At 39.6% G+C, this 15,383-nt stretch overlaps 1 protein-coding gene across 6 annotated transcripts in view; it reads left to right on the top strand.

The window, feature by feature from the left end:
- lrch1 (leucine-rich repeats and calponin homology (CH) domain containing 1) overlaps nt 1–15,383 on the top strand; it is a 99,158-nt gene that overhangs the window by 63,707 nt on the left and 20,068 nt on the right. For 3 of the 6 annotated variants that reach the window (XM_044364985.1, XM_044364983.1, XM_044364987.1), the window contains exons 10-16: nt 472–542; nt 802–888; nt 1,546–1,623; nt 2,213–2,249; nt 3,088–3,204; nt 5,165–5,237; nt 6,502–6,624. In XM_044364985.1, coding sequence (XP_044220920.1) covers nt 472–542; nt 802–888; nt 1,546–1,623; nt 2,213–2,249; nt 3,088–3,204; nt 5,165–5,237; nt 6,502–6,624 — 586 coding nt within the window. The remainder of the gene's footprint in view (nt 1–471; nt 543–801; nt 889–1,545; nt 1,624–2,212; nt 2,250–3,087; nt 3,205–5,164; nt 5,238–6,501; nt 6,625–15,383) is intronic. The other 3 variants (XM_044364989.1, XM_044364984.1, XM_044364986.1) reach the window with 3 other exon arrangements.

Raw genomic sequence — 15,383 nt, 5'->3', positions numbered from 1 at the left:
CTAGTTGTGTTTACTTTTAGTTTAATCTCCAAATAAATAGTTTTAAATAATCTGCTGATAAACTGTTTGTTTGTTTCCAACCAGTCGGATTGTCTGACTCCTTGTTGTGTCACTCAGCTCTCAGATCTGAGCTCAGTGAACTACAAAAATAAGATCCAAGTTTTAATAAACTGGAATTTTTATTTTTACACTTGTGAATTGAACTCAAATTCCTATGGTCCTCGCAGAAATGATTAATAGTGATGTTGCTTCATCCCAGTTATCTATCCTTTTAAGCATCTGTGAGAAACAAGGAGAGAGTGGAGGACAGAATAAACTCAGGAGAGAGAGACTTTGTTACAGTGTGCTTATTGTTATGTGTACCAGTGGATAGTGGTAATGTCTCTGAATTTTGGCCAGTGGCCGAGTGAGTCTGTGGGTCATGTGACAGCTGCAGCTGGTGCTGATGTGTGTGTGTGTGTTTCTGTGCAGGGGCGGACAGCAGCAGACTTTGACGAGCCCCTCAGGATAGAAGAAGACTCACACTGGCCAACAGAACAAAGGTAAGTTCATTTTTCTGTTTGCCTGTTAAACAGAACTTCACTTCAAACTTTCCACCTATACTGTTTTTATTTGGTCAAGTTGGTATATATACTGTATTTTATGTACTGATATATTTCCTATAGCACCAACACTGATTTGCTTGGCTGTAACAACCATGGGATAAGTTAAACCCATATTGCTTGATCTTGAGTTAACTTCCCATTGTGAAAATGGCACTTATAATTGGATTACTCATCACTTGTGTCTTTGGGGTTACAGGTCAAAGGTTACAGGGGGCACAGAGCTCCATATCGACATGATCAACCAGCTGAAGGAAGCTGTGGAGCTGCTGCAGGACCCCAGCAGGTGAGAACCAACCTGTAACCTGAGCATTACAACATAACAGAGTGGAGTTTATCTAGAACTGGGTTTCTCAATAATAGTGCCAGTATGATACCAAAACTGTCCTGTTTTCTGCACAGTACTTTGCTGAGTATAAACACAACTCTGCTGTTGTCTTAACACTAACAGATATACAAGAGGGGAAATACAGCATGTTGATATTCAAAATAAATACCACCCAGATCTCAACGTTCTTTTAAATATAATAATGATCCCTAACAAAGTTTTTTTTAACTAGAAAAAAAGTGTGCGGGTACTCCTTGTATCTAGTTTAAGTATTTTTGTATCCACCTACCCCACTGAGGTTTTGTGGATGTGCACACACCTTCTTTGTTTCATTTGAACTGGAAAGCACTCAAAGCTCAAACCTTCACCAATGATTCACATTCTTTAGTATTAAGAAATCCTTTCTAAGTTTATGAATTCACATCAAAAATGAATCATCTGTTTTTTAGCTGAAGGCCTAACTTTGCAATAAATGTAATCAAAATCTGTTTAAAAGTTTTGATGATATCCTGCTTCTTAACAGACAGACAAACAGGACAGAATACAAATGTTTGCCAGTTTTTAGTTTCTAAACCAAAGCTACTGATTTAATAATGTAGTTCTTGTGTGTGTCAGAGTGAACGCGGAGCAGGACGATCTGTCTGGAGTGCAGCTCTACCCAGTGGAGATGGTCACAGTGGACGAGTCACTCAAGTAAGACCCCATGTGCCTCTATGCTTTACCACATGTTAACTAACTTTATATCATGACCATCTAAAATACTCATTTCTGATTGGCTGGCAGGTGTCTGTTAAAATTGTACATCAGAACACTTCAAACATAGTTCTGATCAACAGCGTAGTCACTGTTCTCAGCTGGTGCTCATGGTATATAAAACTAAAGGTAACCAGAGCAGCACTGATGCTTCATAGTAACTGGTGAAACTAACCTGACTGTAGGTTAAACTACAAACACTGAAAATCTTGTATACATAGTGTTTCTTTGGTAAGTGTCAGTCCTCCATCCTGTCGTCTAAAATTTTCAGGAAATATCAGAATCTCAGTTCTCAGTATTCAACCTCCTATCATTAAGAAAACCATAACTAAAAAGAAACATGCATAGTGTACAGCCTTACCTTGTATAGTTCAGTTGTTCTGACTTGCATGGCTGGTGACAGCAGGAAAACAGTAAGTGGGGGGTTAGGGTTAATGGTCAATGTGCAAGTTGTCACCGCTGCTGTGAATGCAAAGTCTATTGTATCCTTAATTCATCTTTCTTCATGTGTCTCTCTCTGTCTCCTCAGCGGGCAGGACAGTGATGACGGCGCCACAACACCAAAGGTACACTGTGCAGAACTTTAGAACTTATCTTACTTGGAGTCGAGCCACAACACAGAACAGCAGGTTGTCATCAGCGTACATGATAATAACCAAACCAGATTGCAATATGTCCATCAAAAACAGCACTTATTTTATAAGTTGTTTAGCTTATGCTTCTGTCTGGAGAGACTTGCAGTGAGTTTGGTGTAAACAGTTTCAACAATTTAAAGAAAATAAGAGTAAAGAGGTAAATCGAAGATTACAGAACCTTTGATGAAGTCTGTCGAATGATTTGAATGATACAGTCTACAGTTTGTGTCCCACGATATAACATATGTAGTCAGCTGTCGTGTTTGCATAACTATTGATTGTAGCCTGAGCTCAAAATGTCACATCTATACCTGAAGTGAGCCACAACTAACAATGATTTCAATGTCAAATAACTTTCTTTCAATTAATCATTTAATTATTTAGTCTACAAATTGTCAAAAAATGATAAATGTCCATCATAATTTAGCAGAACCTAAACAGATCATCAGCCTGCTTATGTTTTCTGGGTCAACAGTCAACTATCCCACATCTGCGTGTATTGCTGTCTGCTGTATTTTTTGATACTACCACTTGGGGGTGCAAGAGTTGGAAATTTCTAAATCCTGCTCATAGTGGCTTTAAATCTAGTAGCTCTAGTATACTTAAGTACATTTTTCTTGATGAAGTGTACTTGCGTGATAGAGTTCCAGTGGGTCCTAACTTATTTTGTGTTTTTTTCCTTGGAAATATGAAGTAAAGCCTATAAGTATGTAAGTAATAGCAAATAATTAAGTTACTTTAAAGCCTAAACGTTTGATGCGTTCTGTAGCAGCACTTGGAGGGAGGTGGCTATGAGTTCCAGAAGAAGAGACAGATGATTCTAGAGAAGGCCAGATTTGAGGCCCAGCTTGCATGCCAGGAGTATGAATGGCATATGTCAATCAAGGTAAACATAGCACCAAACCACTGGATGTAGGCTCTGTCCCGCCCCTCAGAGTGAATGTCCTGAGCTGTCCTCACTCATGTTTCCCAGTGAACTGACGGTCTTTTACTCGTGTGTCTGTTTGCTGTGAGTTGCGTGTTATTAGGTAACCAATCCTCACTGAGCTTTCACATGTGACACATTTCATCTGGCAGCAAGTTACACATGTGAACTGAGTGGGAAAATGTACGTTATTGCTATATGTCAGTCTATATCTTTCACCAGTCATTAGAAATAATTCATTTCTTTGAATTAAGTCAATTTTAATAAAGCTATCTTGAGTGGACAGAGAAAAAACTGGTGGCTGGTGAAGTGACAGTTTCCCGTCCTGCATGTCAGTGTGTCAAGAGTTCATCTGCAGAAGTGGCTGATATGTTATGTCAGTGAGTTTGGGTCCTGTTTGTTTCATAGCAACTAGTAGTATAAAACAATTAGATTGCAATGAACTTCACTTGAGTCAACAAATAATGGGGAATTGTGGTATTTAATTGCCTTGTATTGTATTTGGTTTTTTAGCATTACACTCCCAAATATTCTAACATTGGCAGAAAACAATGTTCCTCATGCTGAACTAATAGATAGCTAGAAATAAAAACTTAAACCATTAAAGTAATAGTTTAGCATTTGGGGAAATAGCACAGCACCTAATCCCTTAAACAATCTAGATAAAACATGGACTTTTGGACAGTGTAGCTTTATCCACCTGCTTCCAGACTTTATGCTTAGCTAGGCTAACCACGTCCTGACTCCAGCTCCGTACTTGGTACGCACAGACATGAAATCGATAGCAAATTAGCAAAACGTTGAACCATTTCTTCAAAGCAGCTGCACATTTTAGTATTATCCAAATCCGGTAAATGGTTGATTCTGCTGATGTGAGGTCCGCCCCGCCCTCAAACTCAGAAACAAACAGAGTGAAGAGAGTGTAGGTTTAGAAAAGAGGAGAACAAGACTCCTTTGTTTGAAGAATGTTTCTCCAGATTGGTCTCAAAATGCTCCGAAGTAAAAGAATGAACACACACAGACAAAGTGCATCAGACTCAAACAAAAAACTTATACACAAACAAAAGTAACAACACACACTCTTGATCCATGATCTGGACTGGCTGACCTCTAGAGCTTAAAGATTGAATTTTAAACCCACAAAACCACGACAACCTCAGTGAGGACAAACAGCTGTTCAGAGTCTGTGTTGCCCTCTGTTAGTTTGTTTTGGATGACCGACTGACCTTAAAGTTAAAGAAACCATTCTGCTCTACTGAAGTGTCCATCAGCAAGATGCTGAATCCATACTAATATCCTAATACTGTACCTTCCTGCATTTCTACCTGGTATCAACCTGAGGTCTGTGGATACATGGATAATGATTAATACTAACATGTTTCCTGATCCAAATGAGATGGATGTTCATACCAGGTGGAAATGGGATCCATGCGAAGGGGGAAGACATAAGAGGATTTCCCTGCAGGATAATTTTTTTAAATTTACTTTGCTCACACAGTCTTAACAAAAATCTGTACCTCTTAGATTCTGTTAAATTGCAGATGTCTAGACTGATCGCTTCTAAAAGAGTGCTATCACTGTATCAGTCTCTCTGTCTCTGTTGGCTTCATAGGCTGAGTGATGGTTAAAGACAGAGGAGGGAGGGATAGAGTGAAGCGCTCTTGCCTTTGAGCCAAGTTGGAGGTTAACTTTGGGGCACTGTACTGTTAAAGTATCAAACACTAACAGCTGCAGCACAGGAGCGTACATGTTTCTATGTAGGTTATAGTTCTGTGAGTCATCTGTAAGTCTGTGTTGTCGTTGCAAACCGCTCCCACATGAAGCACAGGACAGAGCATATCCAGCATCTGTTCAATAAATTGTACTTTCCATGTTTATTAATGAAATACTTACTGTATTGTTTCCTTTTCTGTTGCCGCAGCGACATGACAGATCTCCAGCCAGTGGACTTCCATCCTTCTCCAGCCCGCCATTTGGACTGAAGCCCCGTTCAGGTGAGTTGCCTCTGGGCTAAGAGGGTATCTCTGATACGTTGGCTACCAGATCCACAGGGTGATTAACTAGTTCAGTGGTTCCCAAACAACAAAACAAAAACCATTAATTCTGACCAAGAAAGGTTTTTCCACTAATATCATCACAAATCATGAAAAATCAAAGATGGCAAAGAATTTCTCCCTCTCACTGTACTCAAGTTGGTGATCTTGTGCCAGCGATGATTTGACATGGTTTGTATTGACTTTAAAGACCCTGAAAACATATTTTCTTGATCAGCCTCTTCCTACGAGCGATGGGGTCTGACATGAACACAACATAATCTGTTAGAACTGTTTTGTTTATATCACATTAGAGATTTCTGTATATGCGTTTTTGTCTGTGTTCTTCTCACTGGTCTGAAGTGAGCAGCACTCAATTGGAAAAAGGGTTTTTTTTTTAGAAAAAGGTTTTTTTGTGCACCAATCACATTTGAATCAAATTGATGACATTTCCTGTAGCAAATTTTATGAGCGCCTAAGTGCTTGAAAAATCCAGGTTGTGTGTGATGGCTATCCAGGACTGTGACATAAGCATGACCATCCTGGATCAGGGCTAGCTCAACACAAGCTAACTCAGAGTTAGCTGCTAACATGAATGCAAATCAACCCAAAATGAACCAACAAATGTGTTAAATGCAGCTACATGGTCACTGCTTGTCTGCTGTCTTTATAGTCTGTTTTTGAGTCATAGCAAACTTCAGTCCCATGCTTTTCTAGAGCTAGCAACCATCTGGCTTTTGTTTGCTTACTGTTACCAGTGTGTGAAATGTTGCTAACTGCTAACATGATGCTAACAGCATGTCAAGGTGATCTGTAATGTGTAATGCCACTAATCTTTATTTTGTTTTTGTGCTTTCTTGTGTTATGTGTTGTCATCTCATGGTATCCCAACTTTTCACATTTTCCTTTTTCTGATTTACATGTTTTTTTCATGTTCTTTTTCACTGATCTGCTGCATGACTTTTAATGTTAAATCATAAACCCATGTAATGTGACCTGCCTGCGTGTGTGTTTCTTGCTTCCCTTTGATCTCCCTGTTTTTATGCCCTGCCAATCAATCTTCCCGGAACCTTCTCCTGGTGATATTGGTGTTTTCGGGTGTATTCTCGTGGAATGAACTTTGCCTTGCTGTACTTGGTTCACCTTGGTGCTTCACTTTCCTCCACTACACCCGCCACGCCCACTTCCTGCGTCTCTCTGACCCCTCCCACTTCCCCGATTGTAGCCCCACCCTCGCTGCCTTGCTCGCCCCCTCCTTCCTGTCTCGCCCCCTCCCTCCTCTCACAGGCCTCACCCCTCCATAGAGATACACATCGTAGCCATGACGACGGAGGCATGCACGGCCGCGGTAGGTCCTGCTTTTTTCCGCTAAGAAGCCTGCAGGCTGCAGAGCCGGATTACACACACACACACCTGGACTTATGTCTGCTGACAGTCTCTGTTTCAAACGTCCCCAAGGGTTTGACTGTGTCGCTCTCAGAAGAAAGTCTGGAATGACCTCCTGTCACTTGTTTCACACTAGGCTCTGTGTTTTATGTGATGGTCCAAATTGTTGGACCAATCAACATTCCCGTTCATGTAGCCATGCTGCTAGCATGACTAAAAAACATTACTTTGGCAGAGTTATCAGTTAATTTTAGCTTATTATAGATATATGTATCAGCACGCGTGTCGGACGATAAGTTACAAGAGATCATAGTACAGAAATGTAAAAGAGATGTTTGAGTTATATAGAAACTGTCTATATATAATAGTGAAATGTCCCAGTCAGTACTTATCATGGTCACAATTCTTTAACATATTGAAGGGATTCTTATCCAAAATTCTCCCTTGTGTTGTGGCTGTTAAAAAACAAATATCTGTTGTTGTTTTTTTAACTTTTATAAATGTAAAACAAAAAATTAAGCAGCCAGTATTTGTTGGATTCTAACAAGTGGCTTTAAGATTAGAGAAAAATATATTTTTCTTTATAAAGTTTTATTATTTAGATCATTGTAACCCCTGTATAATATTCATGTAGGGCCTTAGACTCATTACAGTGATTGCTTCTGGTCTGTCTGTTCCTGCTTTACTTCCAGAAGTTCTACTCTTTTGAGTGTTCAATTCTTATTTTGAGGAGTTTATGTGTCGTATCTGTTCCCACAGTGACTCACTAGCTCTTTCCTCTGGCATGGATGCTGTTAAAGGATAAGGCTGGCCATTTTCTGTATTATTGTCAACAAAGTTCATGTACAGAGCCAAAGCAGCAATGAACAGATGTAGTCTGATGTATCTTATTGCTCTGTGCTGTAAACCTCTGTCGCTGTTCAAAAACTATTAAAATACATCAGTGAGTCACTCCGCTGCACTGGGAGACAGGTCCACAGTACAGAGGAATAACAGACTTTGGACACAAACAATACATGTAGGTAGATTAGTTCATTGTTGGTTTGGATCTGCAATAAGGAAAATATAGAAAATCATCAGCCACATCCTTCAAACAGCAGTCTGACAACACCACAAGCTTGATTTCCTCACTACATCTTGGGTTCTTTCAGGTGACTGCTGTTTGTGCATGAATTGAAGTGAGTTTTAGCAGCAGACACTGATCAAAGAGGAGCTTCACCACACTCAGCTTTCATCTCCAGCTGTTTGTGTGTGTGTGGTGGCTATAGACAAGCAGACACACGTGGTAGAGGTTACACTTGTGTGTGTGTGTGTGTGTGTGTGTGTGTGTGTGTGTTATTTACTATAGCAGTGTGATCACACATGCAGAAGCTGAACGTTTACCCAGATGTGTGCGTATAAAGATTCTGGAAAGGAACAAACACAGGAGGCGTCCAAGCCCTGGAAGAGTCTTGAAAGGTCTGAAATGATCAAAATTCAAGGGCTTAACTGTCTGACTTAACACCTTGAATACTGTCTTGAGTTTGATGTTCATTTCAAAGAATGTTAATCTGGTGAGAAAATGAGAACCTGGCAGGAATTCAAACTGGACAGAACAAGTTTTAGTTTGGATTTGAAGTCATTCTTGAACTTGGAAAAACAGTAGTTGACAATCTCGCAACAAGGTCCATGTTGTAGCTGTTTTTGGAGCTTTGGTTCATTGTATGATCTGCATCAACAGATGGAGTCACTTTGGGGTTTTTTAAATTGCTGTTAAAAAAAAAAAGTCTTAATGGCAACACATGCTGGCACTCTAGCATCTTGATGCATGTTTGCACTGTCAAGTCTCTAGAAAAGCAGCAATTTTCTGACATGTGCCAGCTACTGTATCCTGGCTCCTTCCTCTGTCATTACACTGCACCCAGTGAGAGCTACATGTACAGACAGCAACTGATCTGAAACTTAGAGGTTAAGATGTTGACCGTGAAATACACTGTTCCCAGTTTGAGTCTGGCTGAGGACCTTTGTGTTTAGGCCATGATAGGATTGTTTGGTATTTCTCAAATTGTGTGTGTGTGTGTGTGTGTGAGTGAGTGTGTTGTTTGTGTGCATGCGGTGTCTGTACTACGTGTCTGGGTTTTTCCTGTGCACATTTTGTGTGTGTGTGTGTATTTTTAGCTCCTATATTTTTAGTGTTAATAATGGTCCCTAAAGGAGTATCCCACTTCCACCGGAATGGAGTCCAAGATTTTAGATGGATCACAGCCGTGTGTGTGTGTGTGTGTGTGTGTGTGTGTGTGTGTGTGTGGCCCCTCCCTGAGGCGAGCTGTGTTTCAGATGGTCCATAAAAGGCTCTGATATGTTGCAGGAAGTTACCAGCGACTGTGAGCTGTGAGCTGTTTAACTGTTCACACACTCACTATAATAGCCTCTGGCTGTTAACAAGCTTCTCACAAACACTTAGAGACTCTTTCAGTTCACTTTCTAAACTCTTTCAGTTTGTTGGACATTTATCTGACATACATTTCTGCTTCATTTTCATATCACTTTTTAACTGATCCGATACCCTCAATTCAACTTCTGATGACAGACTTCTTGCTAATGTGTGAATCAGACACTGCGGTGTATGCTTATGTGTTCATGTGGAATTTACTGGAGCTCAGTACAGTGTATCAGAGCCTGCTCTCACTCCACAAAGTGTGTATAGGTTGGACCAGAAAGTGATACAGTAAAATGAATGTGTGTGTCCTTGTGAAACAGGGGGTGCTGTTGATGAACTAGGTAGCTTGCAAGCAAACCAGTAACATGCTAGCTAACTGGAAACATGCTAGCTTATGCTAGAAACAATATATCATCAAGCTAGTTGGTTAGCTAGCTCAGTCACTTATCTGACAAAAAGTTAAAACACTATTCAACTCACTATTCAAGATATGTATTTGTACCACTGACTTCTGTCCCACTGATGACACTGATGTCATTCAGGTGAAATTAAATTAATTAATCAGGTGAAATTTTCTTTTTCTTTTTTTTTTTGTTTTTGCTGTTATAATTGGTGGTCTGACTGGGTCCTTATAGTGTAAGCTAAAATACTAGCCCATTGTAACTCAGCATAGTGTATTTTTTGTTACCGTATCCCATAATAGTATTGGTGTTTACACTAAAGTTAGCATGAAGCCTGCTGTCACTGTGACCACTCCATGTAGTGTATGCTTATAGCATTGAACCAGTGGCTCCCACCTTTTCTGACCCATATTTTACTATTAACACATGCATATACATATTACTAAGGGAAACATTATCACATGCATTAACATGCTGAACATGCAGTGATATGATATATGATTACAAACTAACACAAGCTTGCTAACAAACTGAGATGCAAAATATGACATTCTTTAGCATATGACACCCTAATTTTAGCATGCTAAAGTTAGCATTAGCCTTGGTGCAAAGCTTAGTCTAAAGCTAGGCAAGTTCATCTCAGATGTCTTTAAATGGTTGCCATTCAGAGATAAAGTCTTTTGGTTTGGGTAATAATATGGCCTTTCCTCTGGCTCCACCTGCAGGACAAACTTTACATTTGTGTGTCTTTTTCATCCCGCAAACTAGTTTTCTCTGGTGTTTAATGAACATTACAGCCTCACAGGGCTGCTAGTGTTGCTGTGGACCTTTTTCTTTTTATTCATATTAATGTTTGTCCCTGCAGTAATCTGGTTCACACCTCTTTGAGTTGCTGCAGTAACAAAACTCATTCTGTTCATAAATCAGTAATCATCAGCCTCTCTTCTCTCTGAGGTGATCTCAGTTTGCCATTGCAGTGATAAGACCAGTTTTTCCTTTCAGTGTTTTATAGAGACGTTCTCTCACTGAAGAGCAGCACGTTGTGTGTTTCTGCATGAGAGGTTTAGTGTGATAAGATTATGACTAATGGTCTATAATGGGTTCAGGCCTCAGGGAGAGTGACATCACCAGGAACTGACACGCTCACATCATCACTGCTCCTGACCCCATTAACAACCAATCATCAGTGTGTGTGTGTGTGTGTGTGTGTGTGTGTGTGTGTGTGTGTGTGTGTGTGTGTGTGTGTGTGTGTGTGTGTGTGTGTGTGTGTGTGTGTGTGTATGTACATGTAGTGCATGTGATCTGACTTTGTGGGGTAGATTAATGTGATTGATGAATGTTTTTATCTGTGATTACTTTTGTATACGTGTATGCCTTACACAATCATACCTGTGTGTGTGTGTGTGTGTGTGTGTGTGTGTGTGTGTGTGTGTGTGTGTGTGTGTGTGTGTGTGTGTGTGTGTGTGTGTGTGTGTGTGTGTGTGTGTGTGTGTGTGTGTGTGCAGTAACAGTAGCAGCAGTCAGTCAGTATATCCAGTAGTGGATGTTCAGCCTCTCAATTCTGTAAACAGGCTCCATCTGTTTACAGGAACTCTGCTCTGAACACGAGGTGCTCATCTGGGATTTATTAAAGGAATGTTTCACTGAAACTTTCACCCATATGCTTAGATCTCTGTAAATGCATGCATCCACAGTTTTAATGAACAGATATCATTAGGAATTATTTTCTACCATCAGAAAAAAGCGACATCTGTTTACTGTCACGAGTAACCAGGACACAGTTTCTGGAAAGACACGTTGCTATTGATGTTTTTAAATGTAATTTTTTAATGCAGTTGGCGTCATAAATGAATTTTTATTTACCTACATTGTAGAGGTGGACACTGACGTCTCGGTAGTGGAGGTGTTGAAGACTGCTGCTGCAGAAAAGTGCATAGATAAAAAAAATATGATTTTTGCAATGAAGCTGAAGTGACCCTTGACTTAGCTGCTCCAGCCAGCAGCAGAAACTGAGAACAGAAGTGTGAATGTGAAGCAGATACTGTATGAAACTTTCAAAATAGGGATTGAAACTTCTTCGTTGTCTTATCAAGTGGTCAAACTTTTGATGTTGAATTGCCAGTGACGTTTTTACATGTGCTATATAAATGCTAAAACATCCACTGAAAAACTGGTGAAACTTCAATTTTCATCATCTTATCCAGAGATAAAACCAGCCCAACTTGAATTAATGTTGCATTTACATGCAGGAGTTTAGAGATTCATTAACATCCACAAAGGCATGCTGCATTCATGTGCTGTCTGAGAACTCAGTTGTCTGGCTTTTCCGTGCGGTCCATGTGGTGAAAGACTATACTTGTTTATCAGTAAACACATGTCAGTTACTAGTATTGGAACTCATTTCTCTCTTCTGTAGCACATTGTTCAGTGTGTGGATTTACACAGAAACTCAAAACAAATCTCATGAATCTCAGAATAGAAATAAACATTTAGCACCGTGAGAACATTTTCTTTCTCACACACAACACACACACACAAGATGACTTAAAGCCAGATTAGAGATGTTATCTGTCAACTGCACTGCAGAGAGAGTGGTAAAGGCTCTGTGTCAGTGTGTTGGTGTAGCATCTGTTGCACCAAGCAGTAACCATAGTGACAGAGAGACGGTTTACACTGGAAATTTAAAGTGAGCTATGTAAAATGAGCTCATCCATCTTTATTATCATAGAATAAGATACAATGTTTCTCAACATAAAAACACAGGAGTGTCCTTACTAGTTCATTGATATTATAGGATTATAGGTTTATGTTATGGCCACTAGTTGTAATTATTGTTTTAATTATATCTCTGTTTCTGGAAATCATGTTTTGTTTTTAGCATGTAGCTCAAAGTGCTGCTGTGTGCGGACTCGACAGGTGGCTCTAAATACTACGATACCCATGAGCCTCAGCCAGCACTGCTATACAGAAGATGCCAGTCAGCCAGAGGTGTGAATCAGAGCAACTAGTTTGGTTGTTTGTTGTACCTTTCTAACAGTACCCAGCTGTGAAGTGCTGTACTGGAACAAGAACATTTAACCACAACTAGTTGGCAGCGCAAGGAATAGTTAATGTTATTCTTTTAACAAACTGTTGTACAAGTGCAGGATGATCCTAAACATTATAATCATCACCAACTTTTACGGACCAGATGGTGGAACATCTTTGGTTCTGTCTATAAAATGGTGATCAGGTCTCAATCTTTGAGCATGGGAATGTGTGAACAAGTTCTGAGCTAGAAATAGTTTATTTGTGGACAAAGATGATGAAAAGACACATACACCCTTGAGCATGCTTTTCAAAATACAACCCAATCTCTTGTAATAATCCATCAGAGGAAGAGACACAGAAACAAGATGCTGCAGGCTCAATGTGACCAGATGGCAGCGAGACAGAGACACATAAGAAAAAGATGAGGAGAGGAGGGGGGCTTTCAGCAGTTTGTAAAGTGACTTGACCCAGAAGATAAAACTCGTGAGAAAAAACAATTTGCCCTTCATTCTCTTTCCCTTCCTCTGTCCCCTAAAGAGACTGCACATCATGCAGGATCATCCTAGAGTCATACAAACACTGCTCATTACTGAGTCTTTTTGTTTAAGAGGTTTGAATCGCATCCAAAACTGGGACGCATCCCTGAAAAGACTCAGGACCATCCTGCCTGCATCTGAAATGGAAACATACCTGCAGGTGCATGTTATCACAATCTCTCTGCTCCCGTTTGATCACAAATACATTTCATACTTAGTTTTATTTGCTACCCACTCAGCACAGTGAAGGTGAATGGAATTTCATTTGATGCATTGAAGGCATCAAAACATCCAGCATCAGTGTCTTTCACACACCTCAATGTCTTGTGTTGTCATTGCAGATATTCTGTATTGTGTTCTATTAAAGACAGAATATTGTGTCTCCTGAAAGTAGAAAACACTGAAATACTGACGTTTTTCCCAAAGTCACAATTGTAATTAACTATCATAGGTAAAACTTTGTATTGTGGGATTTGTACACATTTGTATTTGCTACTGACTTTTTGAGGATGCCATATATAAATATGCAATTAAGTTCTTTTTGCTATGTATTTATGTGAACTGTCCCTTTAAGCCAGAGTTGGTTAAGGTCAGGTCTTTGAGCTCTCAGGGGTTCAGGTCTAGTGTGAAGTTCAGTTACTGGTGTGTGTGTTTCAAGGTTTTCTGTTAGGAACGATAAGAAGAAGAGAAAGAAACAGATGAGTTGCAGTCACAGGACAAGTTAACACATAACACACACACACACTCACGGATAACTAGTTCACTTAAAGCTGTCATCATCAGAGATAAGCAGCCTCTCACTGTGTTCTTGTTGTCAAGTTAATACTTTGTTGTGTGTTTCTCTTGACATCACTGAATGAACTCAAGGAGAGGAAGCACAGATCTTTCCTTCTTTCATTTCTCTCTTTGTACTATATGTCATCTTAGTTTCACTTTGGACACTTTGTATCTTTTGGTGTGAAAGTCTTTTATTTCAACACAACACAGTGTCACTAGTCCTTCTGTCATCATGATTTCTAAGTTTGAAAATCTCAAGCTTCAACCTTGATGACCTCACAGTCCTAAAGTGTTATAATGTTTGATGTGACAGTAGAGTAGTGTTACAGTGAATACTGCAGCTGTATTTGACAGGTGATATTTATGAAAAACCTTCATCATTTTCTTAATTGCCATGATTGTCAAAAAGTAAAACCTTTGTATCTCACACACCACACTGAGATGACGTGTTGTTTCCTCTGAATGTTCAAGAGGAAACAGGAGTTCAATAGTTCTACAGTCACCTCCATTAGTTTAATTGACCAACACAATATTCTCAAATATTTCAATGAATACATGTAAAATTATATTATATATAATCTAAGTAATTGTATATAAGCAGTATATTCAGTGGAGCGTGAAATTGCAAATAAATTCCAATTGGATGGAAATTAAATAAAAGTCTATGATAAGTATAAAATATAGAATTCAGGCTTCTTTAAGACAGTCCCCAGTGTAGACGTTTTTTGTGAGAAGAAAAACATGTTTTTGCTTGAAGACATCTGCAGCACTTCTTCAGTAGCAGAGCTGTGAGGACAGTTAGCTGAAGAGGCTGCAGTGTGAAAACACAACATTCACATCCTGTAGTCTTCCTGTCCTCACTTCACCACATGAGATAAACCCACTGCAGGGACTCTGTAGCTCCCTCTAGTGGCTGCTCAGTGGAACTAGACACATACAAGCTGTCTTCAGCTTCATTTAGCTGTAAACGGCAGATTTCTGTAGAAAATAGGACACCGAGGAGTGATTCACTCTACAGCGGTGTGGGTGTGTGTGTTGTGGTTTAATGCGTGAAGAGGCCAAACGTGTTTCACACTCACTGCCCTCCCACACACTCTTCTCCCTGATTCATTTATATGTTACCGAATCTTGGTCAGATTCTGATTCTGCATATTAATTTAAGTTACCATAGTGAGAGTGAGTGGTGGTAGTGTGTGTGTGGGGGGGGGGATTTTAAGCAGAATTGATAGAAATTAGAGTAGCAGCAAAGAGTCAGTAACAGATAATAGATCTTTGTGTGCTTCTATAATTACTCACATTTCCAAGAGAAGGTTTCTCAGGTACCTCCTGCTGCATGTATGTACTGTATGTCTTCATGCCATGCTTAAAACCACTTAGAGGGTAGTATTTGAAAGACAGCCAAGTATTACACTGTCAAAAAAAATCCCCAAAACAGGTTTTCAGCTTGCCTCAGATTCTAGTGAGATGAATTTGCTCCAAAATGTTCCCAGTGCAGTTTTTCTTGATGCAAGAGATTTCTAGAAATACATGTCATGATCTGTAAGTAAAAATAATACAA

Source organism: Thunnus albacares, chromosome 11 (genome assembly GCF_914725855.1).
Source record: "Thunnus albacares chromosome 11, fThuAlb1.1, whole genome shotgun sequence".
NCBI classification, from domain to species: Eukaryota; Metazoa; Chordata; class Actinopteri; order Scombriformes; family Scombridae; genus Thunnus; species Thunnus albacares.
Note: the sequence above shows the minus strand (reverse complement) of the source record. Positions and strands in the feature narration are given on the sequence as shown.